Source organism: Malurus melanocephalus, unplaced genomic scaffold (assembly GCF_030028575.1).
Source record: "Malurus melanocephalus ecotype Western Australia unplaced genomic scaffold, MMel_1.1 scaffold_96, whole genome shotgun sequence".
Taxonomy (NCBI): Eukaryota; Metazoa; Chordata; class Aves; order Passeriformes; family Maluridae; genus Malurus; species Malurus melanocephalus.
In genome coordinates, this window is record NW_026623328.1 from 473,371 (window position 1) to 497,360 (window position 23,990).

Here is a 23,990-nt window from a genome sequence, read left to right on the forward strand (position 1 = left end):
GCTGTTAGGATATTCTTTCCTGTGAGGATGGTGGGGCAAAGGCACAGGTTGTCCAGAGAAGCTGTGGCTGCCCCATGCCTAGGAAGTGTTCAAGGCCAGGCTGGACAGGGCTTGGAGCAACCTGGTCTAGTGGAAGGTGTCCTTCCCTATGGGAGGGAGTGGAACTGGATAATGTTCGAGGTCCTTCCAACGCAAACCGCTCCATGAATTTCGGAGATCGCTTTTTGCAGGCCGGCCGTGCCACGGGCCCCTGGGGCGGCCGGCTGCCCGCAAAGCCCGGCGGCTGGCGAGCTGCGCGCGGAGCGGACGGGAGGCAGCGAGGGCGGCTGCTTGCAAAGCCCGGCCCGGCCCCRCGCGGTGCGGAGCGGAGCGGGAGGCCGGCCTTAAGATGGCTGTTGTGCGCGGGGCGCCGCCGCTGTAGCGCCGCGAGGAGCCGCCCGCCCTCCCCGCTCCGTCGCGCCCGCCATGGAGTGCCCGCACCTCGGCTCCAGCGTCTGCATCGYGCCCGACTCGGCCAAGTTCCCGCAGGGCTCGCCCTCCTCCTGGTGCTGCAGCGGTGAGTGCGGCCTGCGCTGCGCGGCCCTCCCGGGCCGAGGTGGCCCGGCCGTTCCTTTGTCCTCGCTGCCCGGCGGCGGGAGGGCGCCCCGCGGGCGGGGGAGGGCCCGGGGACGCGGGGGAGGGCGGCTGCCCTGGCCCCCACCCGCCGGGGCCGCCCCGCGGGACCCTCTGAGGGGGGCTGCGCCTTCCAGCCGCCGCTGCGCCCGCGGGGGAGCCGCATGGTGAGGCAGGAGCGGGGGCTGCCCTCCCGCCCCCGGCCGTGCCCCGGGTCCCGGCGCAGCGATGTCCGGCCCGCGGCGGACAGCGGACTTTGTCCTGGCGGAGCCGGCGCCCCCCGCCCGGCCGCCGCGGAGCTCTGCGGRGCCGCGCTCTGCGCTCCTTTTGTCTGCCGGCGGAGCTGCGTGCTCGGCTCTGCCCCGGGACGGCGGCTGAGGGGAGAGGAGCCCCTGGCAGCTACAGGGTCAGTGTGTTCTTCAAATCGGGCTGAGATTACTTTTTTTTTTTTTTTTTAATTTATTTGTTTATTTTTTAAATATACGTTTTTGGAACGACTTTAGAGAGTGTACTTTAAATTGGACTGTTGCGGCTGAGGGCGTCGCTTGGGATCCCCCTTTAATCCAAAGCGCGTCTCAGTGAAGGTGGTCTGTGGGGCTTTGGAGTCAGGCTCACCTACCTGTGAGTCGGTAGGAGTGTAGAGGTCTTTTTTTAGTACGTTGCTCTTCGATTTAATAATGTAAATATCCTGTCGTCAGTACTGTCCCTCGCATGATCTTGTTTGTTCAGGGGCTTTCCCTTTAAACGTACCGTGCGCCAGGTGTTTTAAATTTAGCTTTCTCCGCGGCTAACCCCCGCTGTTTGCTGTTTGTGTTTGCTGTAGTTGTGTTTAGTTGTGCTCCGTCCCAAAGTAGACACAACCACAGAGGGTTAACGTAGAAAGTAGGCCCCGCTTAGAGGAGAAGCAGGACTGGTACTTGTGGGCACTGGAGAGAAAACCTCCTTTGGGAATGACCCGTCGGGAGTATTGAAAGGTTGGATGTGTTTTAAAGTGTTTCTTTTTTAAAAGGAAAAATGGTGTCCTTTGTCTCACAGTGTCAGTGCCTTGGTGTGGGAAGGCTGCTGCTGCTTACTTAACTTCTTCCCTGATTGCCGTTTCCGGGAGCCAAGGTGTGGTAGCGTTGCTGCTTCCTTTGGCAAAACCAGTTATCTTTCTCTGCTTTTGATTTAGAGGGTGTACACTTTACACTGGAGTCATGCGGACAAATTATTAGAAGGAAAGGAGAAGTACTGGAAAAATTGTTGTCCCTAATGGTGTTTTACCAAAAAAAAAGAAAAAGGGAATTGACAAGAAGTTTAAGTTTGTAAGTCCATCTGTTATCTTCAGAATATCAAGGGTAAGCAAAATTGTCAACAAGAAGCATGTGGCAGTAGGGAACCACCCTTCAGAGAACTTCAAAAAGATAAAAGTACCAAAACTAAAAATATATGCTGAGGTATTAATATAACTTCCTAGCTTAAAAAAACAGCCAGTTTACAGCTACCCTAGTATGCATTCCGCTTCTCAACAAAGAAGTTCAGCAGTTAGAACAAGTTTTTCTTTGTTGTTCTCAGTGTTTCTCCCAAACCAGCACTTCCCGAGAGAGCCAGTTGCTGGGCAATCACCTGATTTGTTTTACAGCGCGGAGGCAGGAGGAAAGTGCAGTAGCTCTTTGAGAACTGAATAATGATGGTACCATATGCAGGGGAGCTTTTGTTTGTAATGAATTTTAAGAAAATAAAGATAARTCACACAGTACTCAGATAACTGTTGAAATCTTCTTTTTAGAGAAAAAAGCTAGGTACATTGAATTCAAAATAGTCCAGTGAACAAACAGCAGGCTCTTGTTAATTTAAAGCAAATGAAATTGCGGGTTTTTAAAAAAAAACAAATGTTGCACTTTTACTAGTGTAGTGCAATTCTCAGTTCTGCTACTATAGTGTAGCCTCCGTTCTCACTTCCAGCTACTAGTGTGTGATTATTTTTAATTTATTTTCTGAARTATGTAGAGTACTGKCATCTTCTTGTTTGTACTCACTTTRCTAWTTTTTTTAAGATATGTAATACTATTTATATGTAGTCACAGTAAATACTTATTTGCTGGGTTTGCTGTAACTTTGTAATATAAAATTAAACAGAAAATGCATGTAATTTAATACCTCGTTGAAATTCACTGCATTTCCTATTGCTTTTGATGCTGTKTTCTAAGGTTCTGTGGTTTTAATTCTTTTTGTTGGTGTTGTTGCCCCAGTTGTGGAAAAATATTTGGAAGGCAGTTTTCTGGAGTCTGTAATTACMGGGCATCTCTCATCAAGTACCTTGTCTTAAACTAACTCAGAAGTTGTCAGTCCTGTTCCTAGTTGCTGCTGACCTTTCCAGATAAGGATAGTGATCCAGGAAACTTTCTGGCAATCACCTGATGTGCCAGTGATAGCAAAACATTGCAGAATAGGGTGGAGAGTGAGTTTTAGTTCACAGTGCCAGTGGTTATTTTTATCATTATCTGATCTTCTAGATATTTGAGGAGCTGGACTTGCTATGCTGAGTGATGCACATTGGTTAAGTACCTTCTCCTTGTTTTCTCSACAAAAACTCCTGATTGTGGCAATAACTTCACAAGGTAACATGGAGGCACTTTTGAATACAGTTAATTGGTCTTGACTATTGTGTCATTGTGTAATGGAGRAGTTGCACTTGGTGCTGGTATTTGGAAGCCAGCTTTATTGAAGGTAGAGTTGTTTARAGGAACATGTGCAGCAGCCTGAGATGCTCCTTTGGCCTAAATGAGTTTCCCTTGAAAGCTGCCTGCCAGAGTTGTTTTGGAGGTCTTGTGATCAAGAAGATACTTTAAAAAGCACTAAGAGGAAGTTTTGACAGCAAGGGTGTGATCCAARTATGAATAGTTTTGCTCTCAGTTAATAAGTAGTGATGTATGTTCGTTTTTAAGTGTCTCTATATCTTGTTATGTTACTGTTAGGTAGTTTGGAGATCAGAGAGTGTAAGGCCCCCCGTTTAGAAAATGGTGTGCTTTGCCCTGAATGTTTAATCCACTCAGGCCTACTCTGCACAGTAAGCAGTGCAGAAAGCAGCATGTATTTGCTTTGAGGAGCTTCAAGACTATCAAAAGGGGGCACAGAATGATTTTTTGCAGATCTATAGGCAGTTTGTTGTTGTTGTAATTGGACATTTAGAAGGAGATGGATATGTAGAGTAGGAATGGTGCAGAAACTGAAAATGGCTTTTAGTCAGTGCTGTCATGTGAAACAGTGCATGCAGATATCTGCTGATTCCAATTGGAGTGCAATCTTTCCGTGCACTTTAATCTCTGAAACTTCTGCTGAGGCTGGAAGCAGAGTAGCTGGAGGCATTGGCAGGACTGTGTCACAGACTGAAGCTGTTGAATTTGTATGATGTGCCACACCTTCAGCACTGTTGTGCAAATCATGTAATTATGAAAAGTACTCTGGAACAGCTCAGATGTGGTATTTCTCAACAACTTTTCATAGACTCATCAAACCACAGGGAGTCCTGCCTCACCTAAGTGAGATTGCAATCTTCTAAGCACACCTGTGGAAGTCTGGAAAGGTTTTCCAACTTTTTTTTTTTTTTTTTTTTTTTTCCTGGGTGGTTGTGGATTCATTAATTTGTCTCACTGGGCTCATTGGTTGTTCAATGTAGAATTTGAAGTTCTGTCTTTAGAAGAGCAACTGCAGACTGGTAGGATTGTGTCTGCTGAAATAGAGATTGTGTGATTTTTGKTTTTTTTAAAGGGGAATTGCACTTGTGAAGGATGCTTAGAACTTGCTTTTCAGATCACTGTCATCGAATACTTCTTTTCCCTCCATTAAATAGCACAGTTTTGTTAGGTATTGAAGAACAATTCTGGCTGTAGACTGGTATTTTGTGCAAAAGCTGGATATATGTTCCTGGCATCTGTTTCTTGTATTCTGATTTCTGTTGTGTAAGAGTTGTAATTGCACCAGTGGTCAAAAACATACRTTGTGGCATTTGGAAATGATGCTGGGAATATAAAAGACAGGAGAGCAAGAACGAGGAAGCTGTTTGAGGCCTAGTGAACAGTAATTATGGTGAAAATCCACATGCTGAGTTAAGGACATTTTTTTGTATATTTAAAGTAAGTTCCTAAAATATTTGGTAAATTCAGTCTCTTCAGAATAACCCCAAGTATCCCTGAATGCTTTATTTATGTTTGAGACCATGTGTTTTGGGCTGAGTAGAACTTTCAAGAACCTGACTGCACTGGGTCAGGCTGCTATTGATGTTTTTTTTTTTTTGTTTGCTGCCTCCCTGCCCACCCCCCATCAGGTTTTGTTTTCTCAGTTAAATTAGTCACGCTGTTCTGCTTTCACTGGCTAGGTAACGCCATTCTGCCACAGTGTGATTTTTGGCTTTGGACTGTTGCAGTCAGTGCCAAAACAAGTATAATGTAAAAGCTCAGGTACAGACTTTAATCCTCTTGGCTTTCCTTTTCATCCCAACTGCTTCTTAGTGTTTCTTCTCCATCTCCATAAGTATTTGTGACTCTGTTTGCTTTTCCAGTTTTATTACTAGAGGTCCTGATTTCTTGTATTTTTCTGTGATTGCTGTAATATAGGAGGAGRGAAAACTTGCTGAAACTGGAGAGGGGTAGGTGGGACCTTATTCCTAAGAAAAATTCTGTTTAGTTCTTTGTGTGTAAACTCAGGGTGAGCTCATGGACAGTGTGGACCTAATGCTCTGTATTGTATGTGTATTACTTGTGATGCTACATCTGGAAAGTGAATTTGGCCTGGAAATAGCCAGATTTATTCTGAAATTTAAATGACAAAATAAGTATGTAAAAAAAAATTACTCCTTTTAATTCAGTCACTTTAATTTCAGAGTTGGGTAGTCTTTCACCTTTTCTTCTCTGGGTCACTGCAGTGTAGGAATGCTTGTTAGTAACTGCTGTATAGGTTGTTACATCTCCTTAGTTTCATTTTCTGGCTGTTGTTTTACATAAAGCTTATTAGATTTGSGTTTTTTTAGACTCAGTCTTGTTTTCCTTAATTTTTTTTCTGTTTGAATTGGTTACTGATGTGTGAGCTGACCATGGGGTCGATGGTTATCTTGGCCTGTAGGATAGAGTACTGTGCTTTGGGACCAGTTCTGTTACAAGATACACATTTATTGAGATATGAGACCAGAATTGAGACTTTTATCCTAAGATAGCTGTAGAATTCCTTTTAATTGCAAAAAATGGGAGGGGGTTCTTTGTTTTCAAATGTTTAGTATCTTTTAAAAGTCAGTAAACTTAAATTGGCGGTGATTAGTATTTTGTGGATTTTATTTTCAACATTTTGTTCATACTCAACAAAATCATAATCCATCACAAAATTTGAAYGTTAGCTGGSGGAAGARATGCTTCAGAGGAAAGAAGTAGACATTTAATACATTGCCTTTGAGAAACTGGATCTAATCTTCATGATTAGATTCATGATGATTTTGAAGATAAACTTTGAAGGACAAACTTCCATTCTGACTGTTCTAAAGTATCCAGTGTTTTGAAATGACTCTTGAAAGTGTACCACATGAGACAGGATAGTCTGAGGCATTGTGGAAGCAGGATGAGACGCTCATGTGTGCATGGCAGACTCTTGATTTACCACAGATTAGGGTAAATCTCATTACAGCTGGTTTCAGTGTCAGCAGGATGATTTTCACCTGCTTTTTCCCAAGCTCTTCAGGGTATTCAGGTGTTAAACAATATCAGTAGTGTTATGCTTTCTTTGTCTGATCGTGCCAGGGTGCTGAGGCTGGCAGACCTAGACTCATTAATTGTTTTTTTTTGTCACGTGTGTGTCTGAGGTTGGCAGAATKAAAGTTTCAGACCCAGTGTTTGGAATGAAATGAAGCTTTGAGCCATTTATTTGATCAGTGCCACTCACTTCATTTAGTAACCTGTCCATGCGTTTGCTTTCTGTTTTAACAAACATTCATTGCCTAAAAAGCTGTTAAAAGCCATTAATTAAAATAAGCCATGGAGGTTAGAAAGTGGAGTTTAATAAAAAATTTGGATCTGAAAACTAGTTAAGGTTGTTCCAATTTATACTTCGATATTGTTGGATGAAACAGATTTTATTGTAGAGTGGAGTTATGTAAATTACTTTATGGTGCAATGGTTCCCTTGTTATGGGTAGTGTAAGATTTTGTCCTTAAAAATTCTTTTCCTTGATTATAAGAGGGTGTGTTAAATGGTAGTTGACATGATGAGTACACTTACCATTTAGCAGTCTCATCTGCTATGTCAAAGCAGTCCTCCATTCCCCTTTGGAATATCTTGCATAATTCTGGATCTTGTAAACGTGGTTTGAGATTTCTATGACAGATTTTGTTACCCATGTGAATCTAATCCCAATACCCGCAGGCAGCCTGGCAGAACAAGGTAGTGATTCTGGAAGTTGGCCTGTCCCTGCTAGTGCAAGCAGGCAGCTTTTTATCTATGAARCAAGGTGATACTCTCAGGTTTGGTGATGGCGTTTGAAGGTTCTTATCAAACAGGGAAATACTGATTTTTCATGGTAATTCATAGATGGGAATGTGAGCATCTGCTTGTCTRTGTCAAAATAAGTACATTTTCTCCATTCTCAAAATAGCCTTGCGTCTTTTAGGGTTTTTTTTTTGGTTTTACTCTTTGGTTCATGTTTTTGATTTGGTAATGTTTTTGTCCACCAAGCATTTATTTCTTATYTTGGTCACAAGGATGGTTTAATGTATCTTTTGCTGGTATTGAGGAAGTAGGAATCTAATAGTAGTGACTAAAACCAAGCAGATTAAATTACTAGGTTATGTAAAGAAAGCAAGAAGACTTCTTTTTGTCTTTCCCTTCTTTTCTCAGCTTGAATATTTTGAATTGCTRTTGATTGCTTACTTACTCAAAACGACATTTCACTGTTGGCTTTGCTGTGTTTTTTCTGGCTGCCGTCTGAAAAAGAGCATTTGTGTCTCTCACTCTAACATAAAGATAGAATAATAAGTTGTTTTTTTTGTGGCATGGTACTACAACACTGAGGAACAATATCTATTTCTTCTGTGAGARCTAAAAGCATTCAATTTTAAAATATATGTATTTAAATTTGGATGCTAMTTAGTTATCAAAGCAACTAAACAACTAAAAATGTTTTTAGAGTGTGAAGGAGAAATAGAGGCAATAATTTTGTCAAAATGCTTTTGGCCATGCCTTTCATTAAAATCAGACTGCCTTTGATGTTTTACCTTTTTTTTTTTTTTTTTTTTTTTTTTTTTTTTTTTTTTTTTTTTTTTTTTTTTTTTTTTTTTTTTAAATAATAATGCCTATTTTTCAATATGCTCTCAGGTAGGATGTGATTTTTGTGGTATGTGCAGGACTATCACCTGCTGACAATGTCTGTGTTGATCTAAAGTTTGACTTGACGTGCAGAGAGATTAAATTACAGAAGAAATGGCAGCAGTATGTCTGGGTGTGATTGGCAGTGCTTCTTTCTTTCCCTTCCTCCCTCACCCAGAGCAGCAGCACAGCGAGCTCGGGGTGTCTCTGCAGTGCTGTTCTGAGTGACCTGACTTTGGTTTGGCACCTCCTCCCCGCAGTTTGYTCAGCCACTTCCTGGGGAACTGTTTATACTGCTTAGGAGGTTTTCCTGACGTCCCTGTCTGCTTTTCTAWCACTGCACTSAGAATACAGGCAAATAAAACCCGCKGCATTTGTGTAACGTCCCCGTTTCTCAGTGTGGAATTTCCATTGCTTMATCTGAATGCCGAACTGAAGCCAATGTGGTTCAGTGGAGGGGAGGGGAATTCCATGCAGATGAAGCTGATCACGTTGTTCTGTGACATTCTTCAGCATTAGGAATGTGTTGGGCACTTCAGTGGCCTACTTATTCTGTGAAAAGTTGTTCACCTACCCGTGTTTTATATTCTTACTCAGTTGTTTTTTAGTATATTTAAATTATAGATGATTTTTCACTGTAAATGGGAATGGTTCACTGTAACCATGTGTGAAATTTCTTTTATGAGACTGAGCAATGCTTTTATTTAGCACAAGGAGGAGGAAACCACTTGCACAGGTATGCATGAGCACAAATAATAGTTCACAAACTATCTAAATGACTTGCCTTCTCACTAGAAACCTGATCTTTCTGATTTTGGTGAAGAAAATAACTTGAGGTTGGAACAAATAACTTGAGGTTTTTTCCATAGCTGTAAGTGAGGGTTATTTGTTTCTTTCTTTCTTTAAATGTTCGTTGGAGTCTTATTTGAATTTTCTTACATTTGAATGTGATTTGAGTCAGGCTAAGACTTGATATTATTGAGACTTTTATTCATTGTGAAAGAAGRATTTAACATTTTTGTATGTTTAGTTATGCTTACCAGGAGACTTGCTTCTTTGTAAATTCTCTTGCTTTGATATAAAAGTAATTGCAATTTCATATTTTCTTAACTTTTTCTCTAGTTATGTGTATGCTAGCTCATTTTAAAACAAAGTATTTAAATGGTATACTTAAAAAATCTTTTCCCCTTCTGTCTAGTTTCATTTTTAGTAGAATGCTGTTTTTCTAAAATATGCAATAAAGATGTCTAAAGGATGAAACCTATGCAAAATATTGTTAAATAGAGTAAGAGTTAGTTTTGAACAAATTCAGTGTACTTATGAACTTCTTTTAATGGGGCTGAGGGTAGGCTAGAGAGAAAAACTTTTTGAAATGAAGTTTGGAAGCAAGTGGGAGCAAGTTTAAAACCTAGACACTGAAACCAGCTGGCTTTTGAGTGTGGACCATGTCTCTAGTTTTCAAAGCCTGTACTGTTACTTTTTCCTGCGTCCTTTATTTAGAATGGAGCTCTCATCTGCTCAGTGTTTTAGAAAATTACAAGTTACTGTTGTRACTTTTCCTTCCTTATTCAGTCACCTGCCTTTCATTACAGTTACTCACCTGGAATTGACTGGCTTTCTTAAAATGTGGAGCAGATGCTTTTCCCAATGCATATACTCTTTAAATATTCCCCAACACATSAGAAAAACCCACAGTCAATAACCATTTGTTGTTAGACAGACATTTAACTCTGTCTTAMGTTCTAAAAACCGTTCCTAGATTATAAGACAATGTTAGTACTCTTACTGYACTTCTGTGTATGTTAAGGCCTGCCCTGTCTTTTCAGTGCTTTTGATTCCTCCTGAATGTAAACATACAGTAGGGTCAGGTAATAATAAAGCTTGTGTGTACACTTGAAGGAACTGCCTTTTTAAATAYAAAAATGAATGTCAGAAGCTGGGAATCTGATTAGTTGTGTTAGTATGTGTTTACTTAGTACTAAGTAACTTACATTGCCTCTTACGGATTTTTACATGCTGCTGGGAAAAATACTGATGTGCCTTGGAGGATATCTATATTCTTTAAGGCTTCTTTGTTTCTTGTAATGAAGTGTTTTATCAATGCCAGTGTCTGATTCTGCACGTACTCAATCGTGACTGATGTTCTGTGATGAGGTAGACTGGTAATTTTTGCCTTGAGATGCTGTTTGATTGTATAYGCTGGTTTACAACTGAGTTTGTGCACCAGAAGGAAGTAATGGCTCTGTAATGCTGTGATTTGGTCAGTTCAACTTGGTGGAAAATCCTTGGTTGCAGTCCAATTTTAACAGCTGAGTGTTTCATRTGGTGGATTTTGAATGTAGAGTGTGTGAATATTCCTTACTGTGGAGCCTGCAGCCTGAGTGAAAGCTGTGACTGCTAGGCTGGGTGAAAGTTTGACTCTCTCTCATGCTTTGTCTCACTGTTCTTCCGAAGAAGTACTTACCAAAAGGAATTGTCAGTGTTCCCTCAGCATTTAGGAGCAGTCTGTAAAGAAGGTCTTACAGGCGTGAGAGTTGTTTGCATTATACTTGAGATGTTCACATCTTAAATGAATAGGGATTTTGTGGAGAAAACTCTTCTGCTGATTTATTCAGTCTTTGAAGAGATTTGTGCCTGCATCCAGTGGGAGTTCCAAAGCTGTAAATTCCAGTAGTGGGCAGARCCTTTTTGCAGCTCTAGCCGGTGARCCCAGAGGAGGGACCACATCSAATGTGTTTGTCTCCTTGATGTTCCTCATAGGTTAGTAACTTGAGTATTTCCCTACTTTAAGAATATAGTTTTTATAGATGGCTCTCAGACATCTGATACCAGTTGTATATTGTATGTGGGAAGTTTTATGTGCTTAATTCAGAGCTGTTTTGGCAAATCACCTTACAAGTTTTGTGTAGAGTAATGGGTTTTGGGATATCCTGCCTTTGCCTTCAGTTAAAATGGTTTAAAGGCATAAGGTGTATGGGCTGGTAGGCTCAGTTCTGATCTATGCTGATAAATTTAACTTTCTTTTGGTAAATTACTTAATCTCTTGTCCTCATCTGTAAAATGGAAATGAGCTTTCTGAGAAATTCTCTGAATCCTGTGACTGAAAATCTTCGCATTTGAAATGCTATTACTAAAGGGGTTTTTATAAATTTGATTAAATACTTGTGCAGAATTTTGTATTCTTACCAGGATTTTTGCTTGCAGATTTCTGTCATCTTTGCTTCCAGATTTTTGGGAAAGGAAGCTTTCAGTCTGATTCCTCAGGCCTGATGTGTCACAGAAAGAAGGATCATGTTTTACAAGGAGGGGGTTTCTCATTTTGGTGTTCTGATTGTTGCTGATTTTTTCTTCTCATGTTGCTAATGGAGACTGCCCAGCTTTCATTTGCTGCATTTGTCATGTTCTTTAAGGAGCAAAATGGGAGTCCTGTCACTAAATCATAATTAAACAGGACACTGAGCAATTTTTAAGGCAAAATTAATTTAAAGGTATGGGAAAGAGAAAGTAGTCCTTTCCTTCTTAACAGCATTCTTGTGGGGTTTTTGGATAGGCACATGCATGTTACATATTACACAAACAGCATTAATGTGTTTGTCACCAAGTGCTCATGTTTGTGGGATGATTTACTCAGYGCAGTATCAGTGCACCACTGACACCACAAGTATGTAAACATTGTTTCTTCTTCCTGAGTGGAACATCAGTGGGGTTTTTTTCAGTTTAGCTTGTTTCAGTATAGCTGACCTGCTGTTTGAACATAAGTGARCTGACCAGAGGTCACTTAGTCTGGAAATGTTCCTGTGCAGGTCACCGTGTTACTGCAGTGTAGCCGTGTAATTGGGCCAGCAACACAGCTGCTACAGCTCCTTTTGAAAGCAAAGCCCAGGCTGTCTTCTAAAGGCTGTGGGGACTATTTGGAAAAGTTCAGTGAACCTAATCTTGGTTTTATTCAGTGTGCTTTTAGCAGAAGGACCGAAGTATTGCTCTTAATGTGCTGATATTTTGTGACCTTTTCTTCAGTGGTGCAATGAAGGGCTATTTTAAACCCTGGCTGTAAGCACAGTTCTGTAACAGCTCTGGCCCCGGGTCACTCGTGCTGTGTTGATCGCATGGCTGTGCTGCTGCCAGATCTCTGGTGGACACTGCATCTTTCAGGTTTCTGAACTTGGCTGCTTTACAAAAACTGCTTCCTGTTTGTCTCTTCCTCTTCCTGCTGCTTTTTTCTCTCGCCAGTTTCTCAGCTATGCAGTGTACTGTTTAAACAAGCCCACTGGTTTCACAGGTTGGTTATATACTTTTGCAAAACTGTAACTTTCCTTCAGCGGCAGTTTGCATGTTTGCTGTGTAAGAAATGCAGTGTTTGCCAGGAGCATTTGTGCTTCACAAGACTGCACTGTGAGTCAGTTTTCAATAAGAAAAAATGTCAAGCACAAGAAGTACATATTTGCATGGGGGTGGGGGCCCTGCRGTGAGAACACCAAACTGATTAGCCATATCGTGCTCATTCTACTTGGCATAACTCAGTGAACCTTCTCCGGGTGATTTACAGAAAGTGGAAGCTGCAGGGACATCTCTGAGTGTTCCCTAAGTTACGTATGAGTCTTTGCTCTCCTGGGGACAGATTGACACTTCTCATTTAGAGAGGGCTTTGTAGACTGTGTAACAAATCAGTATTCAGATTTTACTTAGAGAAATCACTCTGTAAAAGAATTCTTCCTATTACATGATGAAAAACAGTGTTTCTAAACTTCTGAATAAGATGATTTTGATGTATAGTGGCAAATGACACTGCCTCAGATAAGACGTGGGATTGCAGCTTTGCTTTCCCTTTTCTTTTGACATGTTAGTAATGTCTTTGCTGTACCACTTGAAGCTATACTATAAATACAGCAAATCGAGGCAGCTGGTAACTCTTTCAGTAGCCAAACTTTTGTTCAGACTGAGAAAGCAGCCAATGTTCTTTGGTCTGTATACCACTAAATAAGACAAATAATTTTTTTAATGTGGTTATAATGTTTAAATATAATTTTAATCCAAAGTAAAGTGTAGTRATACTTTCTTTTTTAATAGTGCTAAAAGAAAAACCCAACCCCCAAATCCCAGTTGGAAAATTGATTATYGAGCAAGTACATCTGTACCTCTGCAAATAATCTTGAGAGTCTTTGCTCATGATTTAATGTAACTATCTGACCTGAAAGTCCAGGACACCCAAGTCTGTGTTTCAAGGATCAACTTCCAGGGCTGTGTAACATTCTTTGAATTGAGAAGGGATTTGTTACAGATCTGTCTCACTTCTGGTCTATTTTGAAGCCTGCTACCTTCCTGTGAGTGCCACATCTGAAAGGAGTAACATGCAGTGCCTTTACAAATGAAGCCAAACTGTCTACATTTAATGTAGATTATAAGTAGTTCAGGACAGTGTGATTTTGCTGTGCATTCCATGGTGCCTGTCTTGATAGTCATAGCTAATGCTTCAAACTCCAAGTCTAATTTAATTTATGAAGTAACAAGATGGTGACTGTTTCAGGATCTAAATTGAGAAATACCTGGAGAGCCAGGCTTTAGTACAGCTATCTACCGAGGCAACCTCAGAGAAATACAGAATGCAATCTTCAGCAATGTGTTAAAAAATCAGTTGTGTAATTCTCTGAGAACAGAGCAATTGGAGGTCCAGATTTAATACTGGATTCTGTGTTTAATCTTAGTGGGAATTGCTTCCATGTGATGTGTGTTCTTTGTGGGTGGAGATGTTTGTTCAGAGGATAAACTACACATTTCTGATGTGATGCAATTGGAGCAAAGTTCTTCCTAAAAGTTAAAGAAAACAAATGAGCCATCTTTTCCTATTCCCTGTTATGAAAGATGGAAAATTTTAGTGGATGGTAATTTTTTTGGCATTGTGCAGAGTTGGACTTGTTTGATGGTTTTGTGCAGAACATTTAAACCTGCAGAATGAGCACTACTGCAGTATAATTTAACACTTGACAAACAAGCAGTGCAGGTATTTAAAGTRCCTGAATGTGAAATTGTAATTGTCTGGTAGAGGTGGAAAGTAGGAGTAATAGTTTCCATCATAATGCTTTGACCTACTGGTTGAGAACCAGTTCCATGCATACATGCTAACACAGTGAAAGCAAACATGTTATTTTATGGGAGATCTCTCCTAGGGTTTTAGTGCTAGGAATAYTGTTCCATGTTCCTGGCATGGCAAGTGTAGGGTAGTTCTTTGTTCACACAGCACTTAAACGCTGATTAAATGCATGAATGGTTTGGCTTCCCTTTCTTTCCTTCTGGTTAATATTTTACCTTGCAGCTCGTGAAATTGAGGTAAGTAAAATTATATCAGGGTAGACCAGGAGACCAGTCCTTTAACCCTTTTTTAACTGTTAATGTCTGTTTAAGATTTTCCCTTTCTCTTCTGTTTGCCAGTGTTGAATTTAAGGTTTCTTGGTAACATTTTGGTCAAATTAGACAAACTTCGACATTCCTGACGTGAMATGTAAACCAAAACAGCTCCACCTGTCTGCACTCTATTGCAAGGTGACCATCACAGTTGTGGAAACTCAGCAGCTTTAGAAAGAGAAAAAATTGGGTTTGGAGAACCAAAGCCAGATAACTGAGGCATGTGAGAAAGTAAAGTAGCTGAAGGAAGTAGTTCTGGAGTCTTGACTAAAGAGTTTACTAAAGTAGTTAGTTCAAGAAATACTTCTGGAGAGTGTACCTTTTTTTCCCCGCATAACATGATAAAATTCTCATTTTAATAATTCCTTGGGTTTAGCCTTTGAATTGAAATACAGCAGCTCTTTGTAATACTGAATTCAAATCAAAACAATTATTCTTTAAAAGCAGTGTACTTTTTTTTAATCTGATTTAAATCAAAAAGGTAAAATGTGTTAGTGGAAAAATCTATATCTCTTCTAAATAGCTGAGCTGGTCAGTTCTCTCCTGATTCAAAATTGACYCCTTCCTTGCTTTTTAATTAGCATTTAATTTGATAAAGAAAATACTTTTCTTAGCTTGGTTTTCTCTGATATTACCAGTTTGCTATGTACTGTTTGTAGCTTGGATAACTGAATTTTGAGTTTTGTTCCAAGTCCTGAATTAGCCAGCTCAGGTGATCCTACCCTGCAGCAGCCTCTGTGCTGCTTCAGTTCTTGTTTGAGAGTGTGACTCCAGAATGGGTAGACTTGTCAAGCTTTCCCACAATAAATAACAATACAAGTAATTTACATGTGCACCGGGGGTCAGTCCTCTYCTCTTTGTCCTTCTGCCCCCTGGCCACACAGACCCTCATGTTCCCAATGTCTTTTCTTTCCTCTGTGACTGGCTGCTCCAAGAAGTAGTTATTTATGGTGTGTAAAAAAACTATCCAATATCGTACCTTTTTGTATTTTGGGGATAGCAAAGTTTTATTTCATTTTTTTTTCTGTCCTTGCAGCAGTGTACTTAGCATTTTTTTTCACATTTTTCATCATCTTAGTTGGGTATTTGAAAGTGTAACATTATTTCTGTGAATTCTGTGGTAATGAATAATTGTTAACAATTTTACTTCATTCAAATCTAAGTGTTGTATTGCATAGCATCCCTCTTTAGTGACATGCTGCTAGGGTGGAATTGGAGTTGGAATATCCCAATTTTATTGCTCTACTCTGGGATGGCATTCCATCTTTTTTTAGAATTTGCCATTTTTTTTTTGGTTTAAGTCCTTCAGCTTAAAACATCTGTGTTATAAATTTTCTGGACTTAGAATCTGAAAGACAAAAGCTTAGATAACATCTTCTGATGTCTTRAGTGCATTGTGAAACACAGCACTGGTGTTGTATTTTAACCTTTCAGCTGCTTGTGTGTGACTGAGGGTGAAAGTCATTAATGGATAAATCCTTTATCAGCACTGCAGTGTAGGAATACACATTGTGTAAATGGTGTGTGTTATCATACTTCGCACAGTAATTTATTCTGTGTGCTTCTTACCAGATTGCCAGGCTTTCTTGCAATACYTTTTTTAAAATGGATTGTTGTAGAACAAGTTTCATGAAACAGAGGTGCTGTAGCTTTTTATCCTGTGTTCACTGGACTGTCTTATTAAAAGCCAGAAGAAAAATTTTGAAGGTTTTTGCCTGATATTTTTGTATTGTATTTTAAAATCAAGTAGACTTCATTAATTTGACACTTTTTCTTAATTCTTTTATAGTGTGCCGTTCAAATAAAAGTCCCTGGGTCTGTCTGACRTGTTCAAGTGTCCATTGTGGAAGGTGAGTGCAGTGTTACTATGCAAATCTTTTAATCAGATCTTCATCGTTTTCCTTTGTTGCTTGACTCTGAGGCAGTTCATTCAAAATTTCCCTGAAATAAACCTTTCACTATCTCATTTAATGTTGTATATTTATACCTAACATGGTTCTTTGCTGCCTTATGAGAGCCCAGAGATTATACACAAGATATGGGGATTTTAYTGGGTTGGGTTTTTAAAGAATAGTAGACAATAAATGTGATTGCTCAAGAAGTGCCTGGAGAACTGATAATTTAGTAAATTATTGTAAAGTTCCATTCTGTGGAAGATGTTTCTTTTGTGATAAGGTAAGAACTGTTGGAAAGCCACAAGTTGGCACAGSTTATTTTGAGAGAAATAGCAGCTATCCACTAAGACTGAAAACAGCTTAAATGTCCTGCAGTGCAGTTTTGGAACTAAAGTTATTGCCATAGCATGTAAGAACTAGCTGCCACCAGAATTYCTTCAGACTACACCTGCTTGATGTCTGTATTAGTTGAAGTACACCAAATAAACTGTAGAGGAATGATACAGCCAATGCTGTTGTTTATATGTCAGGATAATTGTGGAAAATGTGCTGCTACATAAATGTTTGAGATGCACATATTAATGGMGTGCAGTTAATGTTGACATTTAGACAGTATCTGAGATGTGAACATGTTTTCATCTGTTGGGTAACATCTGTGCTGCTGTGCTGTTATTCTGGGAAAGCATCATTAAATCTGGGGACTTTGTCTTTTAAGGTGGCTTGAATAAACTCCAGATTTTCTTTCTTTGATCTGGGTGGCAGTAAGYTCCACAGTTTTAATAACATGTCTCATTCAGAGTCTTTGACATCAATGCATTTCTCTTCTCTTTTTAATTTATTTAATAAATTTACACTTGGTGACAGCTAAAAGAGGGCRAGATGCTTCATGGTATATGATGATRTGAAATAAATAATTTTAATATTTTAATTGTGCTAATCTAAAAAAATACTGCTGTCTGCATATGGCCTTTATTGTGTGCAGGTGGTAGACATTGAGTCAGTTATTTATGCAGTTTTGTCTTTCTGAACTGCTCCCATCCTGAGAATGGAAATAATTGAATTAGAAGCAGTAATATACCTTAGGGCTCTTGTCTTAGTAATGACACTTTTTTTGTTAAATTAAAGATGCCTAATTTTCTGTAACTCACCTTTGAGCATGAAAATGTTCATTGTGCCAGCAGAAGAGCTGTAGGATTTTAGATTTCTTTYTCACTTATGTAACCACAAGCTCCAGAGCCTTTCAAGTTCATGAACTCGCTGACTGTAACATTAATCATGCTGCAGAATGGGAAGGCTGAAAATGGGGGTCAGCACATTGTTAAMGTGATCCCAAACACAAGGGCCGAGTGGAAAAAAGATAGAGCTGTAAGAAGAGTATATGGGAAAGCGATGTGGAGAACTAATTGTACTACAGGTATGGGAAAGGGAAGCTTAGGATTTTCTCCTAAATTGTTGTGGAAGTGTGTTAGTCTGTTAAGAGCACGGATGCTGGGGTTTGGCACAAGGAGATGGAGGGGCTAATTTGGGCCACATGAGASAGTAAAGGGGGAAAAGGTTGGAAAATTTAACCAGTGCCTTCATACAAGTGAATTGCCTTTTTTAATGCCTTTGTAAATATAAAAAAAAATTATTAGAAAAAAAAATCTGTTTTTTTTTAATGAATGTCGATTAGCTGTTTAGAGGTGTAAACTTCTTTCTTTTTCATYTATTTTAGATATGTGAATGGCCATGCAAAAAAGCATTACGAAGATGCACAGATTCCTATGACCAATCATAAGAAAACAGAAAAACAGGAGAAAGTTCAGCATACTGTTTGTATGGATTGCAGTAGTTACAGTACATACTGGTAAGGGTTTAAACACTGTAATTTGACAACCTTTTGTATATGAGAAAGTGAAAATGTCAGACTCTTGTGCAGCATTACGTTACACACATTTTTGAACATTTCATCTTTTGATTTCCTAGACMTGTCTTTTTAAACRCGCTGCTGTTTCATGTCTATTGTARCACTGGCTGTGGCTAAACTCCCACATGTCAAATGACTTAAACAGCAGAAACTTTTTGAAATGAGTGCTGTGTGGTTTGGAGCTGCTTCTCTTTGCTTTGGGGTATGTGGAGACCCAGACCTTTTAACTGCAGAAGCTGTTTGGTTGTAGTTACTCCATCCATCAAAATGGTGAGCTTTCACATATCCTTGGTTTGTTAGAATTCAGAAAGTAAAGTAATGCACTGTGGTTCCTGCCCAAGAAGCGTGAACTTGTGTTTGTGTGTGTAACTTCTGTGAGTTTGGGAAAGTGATGAACCCTAGTGGGAAGCAGTATCAAGTCTCTGGTAAGACTAAGGAGAAGAATCAGAAATGTTTCTTTAAACAGCAGAATGGCCTGGGCTGTGTTCTGTGGGGTTCTTGGAGTGCAATTAGCACTGTTAAGGAAAACTTAATACTGGTGCTGCTGCTGTTGGGTGCTGCACTTCCCTTGTTCCCCAGAGACTGGGAGTCAATGGGAGTTACTGCTTTCTGCATTCAGCATCCTCAATCCTCTTCCCTCTTAAGCAGGCCTGTTGACAGGTGCTTCCCTATTTGCAGATGCTTCATGGTTTGTGTGTTGTCACTTGTCCAGTGTGGTTATGCAGGATTTCAACAGTGTAAATCTCGGGGAAATGCCTGTTCTGGTCTTGTAAAATTACTGGGCGTGTAGCCCTTCTGATGGGTTTTTTGTTCAAATAATTGAGTGTCTTTTGGGTACTTCATCAGGGAAAAATCTGTTTGTTGAAGTTGGGGTATCCAGTTTTATRAGGAATGCTTCTGTAACAMATATTTTTATCTCCTTCRAGTAGAATCACAGTTAAGTGATTTCATCTGAAGAAATGTTGTTYAGAGCAACTCAGATGCTCAGCTGTAGGCATTTAAGCATAGAAGGAAKGTTTGAGTAATCTTGTGATGTAGGGGAATTTTGYTTTTATTTGCATTTTATTTAAATSACCAGCATTTTATCTGCTCCTGAGTAAAAACCTGAGAAAACAGATGAGTTTTCTAAGGGATACATATGCACAGGTTACCAGCATTGAACAGCTGTGGGAAGCTAATTTCACTTAATACTCGTAGCAGCTGAGTTCTATGTTGTGGCTTTTTGTTTTGTTTGAATTAYTCTCTGTCTTCTAGTCATTCTGAAGGTAATAATCCCTGGAGGAATTTTAGCAGGGTATTTGAAGTCTTGATTATATCTCCATTATGACAAACASTGTTCCCAACTTGCTGAGGCTTGCTGAGTTACAGCAGCAAGTCTGAGCACCCTGCTGACCTTATCCCAAACTCCTTGTGGGCATTGCAAAYAGCAGCAGCCAGACTGGGGGCTGTGGGATCTACCCCTGAACCCAGCTGTGCTGGTGAGGGGCAGGCAGCCCTGCACCTGGGAGGTACAAGTTTGTGGTGGCACAGAAGGGAAGCAGTTCAGCATGTGATGCCTTTTCTGCTGTACTGAGGGCTGAGTCATCTATGGATGAACTGGAACTAATTGTAGCCAGYTTGGCCTTGGGGAGTTCCTGTTGTGGGTAATTCACCAGCGAATTATAGCTCCTGTGCTAATGTGAAGCTGAACAAGTTTCAAAAGCAGTTTATCTTTGCTTTCATTTTGGATATTTCAGGTTTTTCCCACRTGATAATTCGAAAAAGATACTTGAATTTTTTACCGCACCCAATTGAAATGAGCATGGAAGTGTAAAGATGAAGCAGAAGGTATTCAAACAACTTCTGCCCCTTTATTTTGGACTATGGAGGCTGCTGTCAAATAGTGCTGCCAGTTAAAGCAAATAGTTGAGTAAATTTGAGACATAATTAGCTATTGTGGAGAGTGAATTTGAAAAGGCTATTTGTTAGCTTCAGTATAGACATGAATCCAGTAGAAAGTGCTACTTTTATGCCATGGTGGTTCTTTTAAGTGAACTTTTATGTAAAGATGAATATTTTATGCTACCAGTGTGGGCTGCCTCAATAATTTCAAAGTCAAGAAAATGCCATTCAAGGGCTTAATTGAATTTTACTCCTACTCTAAAAATAATGGAGATATTTTGATGCAGTGCTGGTTTTTATATTTTTATTTGCAGTTCAGTTTACTGCACAAAATTGAGTAGAATACTCTTATCCTGTTTTTATCCTGTGGATCCTGATTTTACTTCATTCCCTAGTTTGTATAAGAATAACAACAGTGAATGGGCCTGTATGGGCTTTCTAAGAAGGCACCATTTGATCCTTTGCCTTCCTTTGGCAGTGTCATAACCTGTCATGCAGTCTTTCCAGAGGGTTTTGTTGTTTGTTTRTTCTATCCTCCTGTTCAACTGCTCAGTCTTCACAGTGGAAAAGTTGATAGCGTCTTAATATTTTATTTATTGTGAGAATACAACTCTTGTCTTGATTCTTTGGTCAGTTTTGAGACAGCAGATGCAATTCTAGACCCTCAGAATAAATTACGCTTGAGACCTTAACTGCTGAGAAAAAGAGAGTCCTGAATTCCACCTATTTGGAGGTAATTGGCCTTTCAGTTCATTCTAAAGTACTACACACAAAGAGTTTACAAGAAGTACAGATCTTTTTTGTCTTCACACTRTCATAGGATGCTTTCTCTGGCTGTGTTAGTCAGTTTTTTTAATGCACGAGAAGTAAAATGATATGTGTAAGAACCCTGCTTTCCTGAAAGAGGACTCTTGTAAATTGGTTTTCTCTGTGCTAGTGCACAGACAGTTGGCACAGAAGAAGAAAGGCTGCCCTGTTTATATATTTGCATAATATGTTTCCTGTGTTCATTTAATCCCAGACACAGTTTGCAGGTCAGATTTCTCACCCATTACCCTCCTTGTTATCCCTTAAAGGGACACAGTTGTGTCAGGGGGGTGTGTGTTCCTGGCTGGTGTAAAAATAACCAGCTGTCAAGGACTTAGGAAAATTCTTTTTTAGTTTTTGTGAGGATGGTTCTATTTAAAAAACAAACCAGATTTACTGGTGCCATGAGCATTGGAAAATGAGATTGCTTAGTACTGTTATTTTGCATTCTACAGTCAGTGAAAGTAAAAAGAGTAAAAAATTATCCAAACAGTAAAACYTGAGCTCTTTGTTTACTCGTATAAGGTGTTGCACAACTAAGGAAACTTGGGTTTTGTTAATTTTTCCTATCCTTCAAATTCTTCAGATCCAGCYGGGGCTTTTAAACACAGCGTGCAGTTGTGTCCCCTGCTAAGCACTGTACCAGCACTGAGCGCTCGTGTTCCCAGAGCAGTGCACACATTCGCTGGCTTGCTGCCATTTTAGAWGCAAATGAGGCCAGCAGAGACCAGGCCTTGGAGGTAGCAGAGGTACTAAAAATAGAGTGTATAGAGGAAAATACTGTGCTAAGCCATATAAGGGACCCTCTGCAAGGTATAGAATTTGCTCTGTGCCGTTGCTGTTAAAGCATATTGTGAAGCTGCTGTGTGCAAAAAAGGTGTTTGTTCGTTTCTGATAATCCTGAGGATAATAAATTAAACATTTGTTTTGAATGGCAGCTTCATGTATAAGATGTAATTTCTCAGCAGTGTACCCTTAAGGTGTGTGGGCTTACCAAATTTAACTAAAACATAAACTACTTCTTACTCTGTTTACTTGGTTTATCCAAAATAGATTGGTGGGAGTGCTGTTATTTCTAGTAGTAGTGCTGGGTCCTCAGTGTTGCAGGAGAGGTGGTTTAAAAAATGTGCTCCTTAAAAAGAGAAATGAAGAAATTTGTCTTGATTCTAAGTGAATCTTGCAATTACTTTTCCAGTGTTAGAAGGACCCTGACATTTATTGCTGTACTTGATTTTATTCTTCTGTCTTGGGGAAAGTGCTAAACTGGTATGTGAAAAKAAGGTTAACATGATCTTCAGGGCATGGGAGCAGTGAAGTCATCTTTCAGCAGTAATTTTTGGTCAAGGCTTTCAGTGAGTTTGTATCTGCTCAGGTTCCCTGCTTTATCAGCATTAGTRACTACACAGTATCTACTACAGCATTAATAACAGTGTAACTGTGCTGGTGTACCCGGGTKCCCCTGGCCTCAGCTGGCCGTGCTCTGGTCCTTGGCCTGGGAGTGGTGTCCTGTCAGAGTGGCAGATGCAGGAGAATCTCATTAGGTCGGTTGGAGGGGGTTGAAAAAGCTGACAAGGACTACCTAAGCCATGGCTGAAAAAAAAAGCACATTAACAGGCTTCTTCCCCCTCCCCAACTAACTTGGTGTGTGCCCTTCTTTAAAAATGTAATAAGAATGCATTACTGGTAATCTTAATTATTTCTAGATCTTGCATAAGTACCCATAACTGCTGCATACATTGTTTGGATGTCCTGAGAGTTATATTAATTTCACTTCTTAGAGGCAAAAATCAGAACAGGCTGACCTTAGGGACTCCATTCAGTGGCAAGGACCTTTACTTTCTCAACTCTGTAGCCTTTTCATGAATGTAGTGTTGGAAATAACACTGGCAGTAMTGCAGATTTGTGCACCMAAGAGTGTTGTGAATTCCAGTTGTGCCTGAAGTCAGTAGCTTCATTAAATTAGGAAGCAAGTGTGGGTCTGCTCCAGCAGRGGAGTAACCTGAGGTGATGATGATGTATTTTGCATTTGAGTCACTCATGTGCCAAAAGGAAAGGAGAGATGTAGCTACAGTTCTGATATTAAACATATCCCAAAGTTTGTTTTCCTCACAGGACATGTTCAGTTGCCTGCCAAAATTTTGAGCTGTAATTTGACACTTTACAGTATGTACAGAAACTGATGAGTGATGGAGTGATATTTGTGGTTAAGCACGAGGTGCMATTTGCCACAGACTTCTGGCCTGACTTTGGAAAACTCAAATGATCTCAGTCCATCTTCCATGGTGTTTTTTCAGTAGAGCACATTTACGTTGTGTGTGTATCTGTTCAGCACTTCAGGTTTCAGTGATAACATCACAATGTTAAAATAGTTTAAAAAATATTCTGTATTCTGTTTACCAGGTGTCATTTGGTCTTTTCTGATAAATCTATGGCTGGACTACTGAGTCTGCTTTTGGTTACGCTGAGTTTTTGTTGGACTGGAATTCTGCCTTGAGCCAGGCAATACCCAAAAATTGTGTTTCTGATATCTAATAAAAAACTAAACTAGAAGAAAAACCATGTAATGAGACAGTGCCTGTACCCTCTTTCACTGCATGGAGGGGTGTTGTGCTCCCCAGTTCYCATAATCTTTCACTGGATCCCTTTGGTGCTTCCCACACCAAAGGTGTGGTTTGATCTGCTGCACTGAGGTGCTTTGCATATTCTGATTAATGTTTTTGTTGCAGTTATCGCTGTGATGATTTTGTAGTCAATGATACCAAGCTGGGCCTGGTACAGAAGGTCAGAGAGCACCTACAGAACTTGGAAAAGTGAGTAGTTTGTTTGCATCCAGACTGCCTTGGGCAGACTTGTAATACTACATCATTTAAGTGGTGTTTGTTTCCTATGTGTATATGTATCTAATTATGTGTATCTTGATCCTTGTGTGTCTTGACACTGCCTGTTTTAATAACCTTTTCATCACTGAGAGACAGAGATGCAGAGCAAATGGATATGACTGATCTGATATCTCTTATACAGTGAATCTTGCAGAAACAGCATATGATGGCACAGGAATTTAGATATCAATTAACTCTCTACCAAAACAATAATTACTGTCTTTTTCCACATAAATGGGAGAGATTTTTCACAATGAAACAAATAGTGTTGTCTTAGCTTTGTCAA

At 39.8% G+C, this 23,990-nt stretch overlaps 1 protein-coding gene across 5 annotated transcripts in view; it reads left to right on the forward strand.

Moving 5' to 3' along the window:
* Window positions 1-364: 364 nt before the first annotated feature.
* USP3 (ubiquitin specific peptidase 3) overlaps window positions 365-23,990 on the forward strand; it is a 41,282-nt gene continuing 17,656 nt past the window's right edge. Inside the window, exons 1-4 of one of the 5 annotated variants that reach the window (XM_057368628.1) lie at window positions 365-556; window positions 16,126-16,186; window positions 17,946-18,077; window positions 23,552-23,635. In XM_057368628.1, coding sequence (XP_057224611.1) covers window positions 466-556; window positions 16,126-16,186; window positions 17,946-18,077; window positions 23,552-23,635 — 368 coding nt within the window. In that variant the 5' untranslated portion in view covers window positions 365-465. Of the gene's footprint in view, window positions 557-916; window positions 1,019-8,440; window positions 8,674-10,644; window positions 10,698-14,097; window positions 14,262-16,125; window positions 16,187-17,945; window positions 18,078-23,551; window positions 23,636-23,990 lie in introns of those variants that run through there. The other 4 variants (XM_057368632.1, XM_057368630.1, XM_057368629.1 and 1 more) reach the window with 4 other exon arrangements.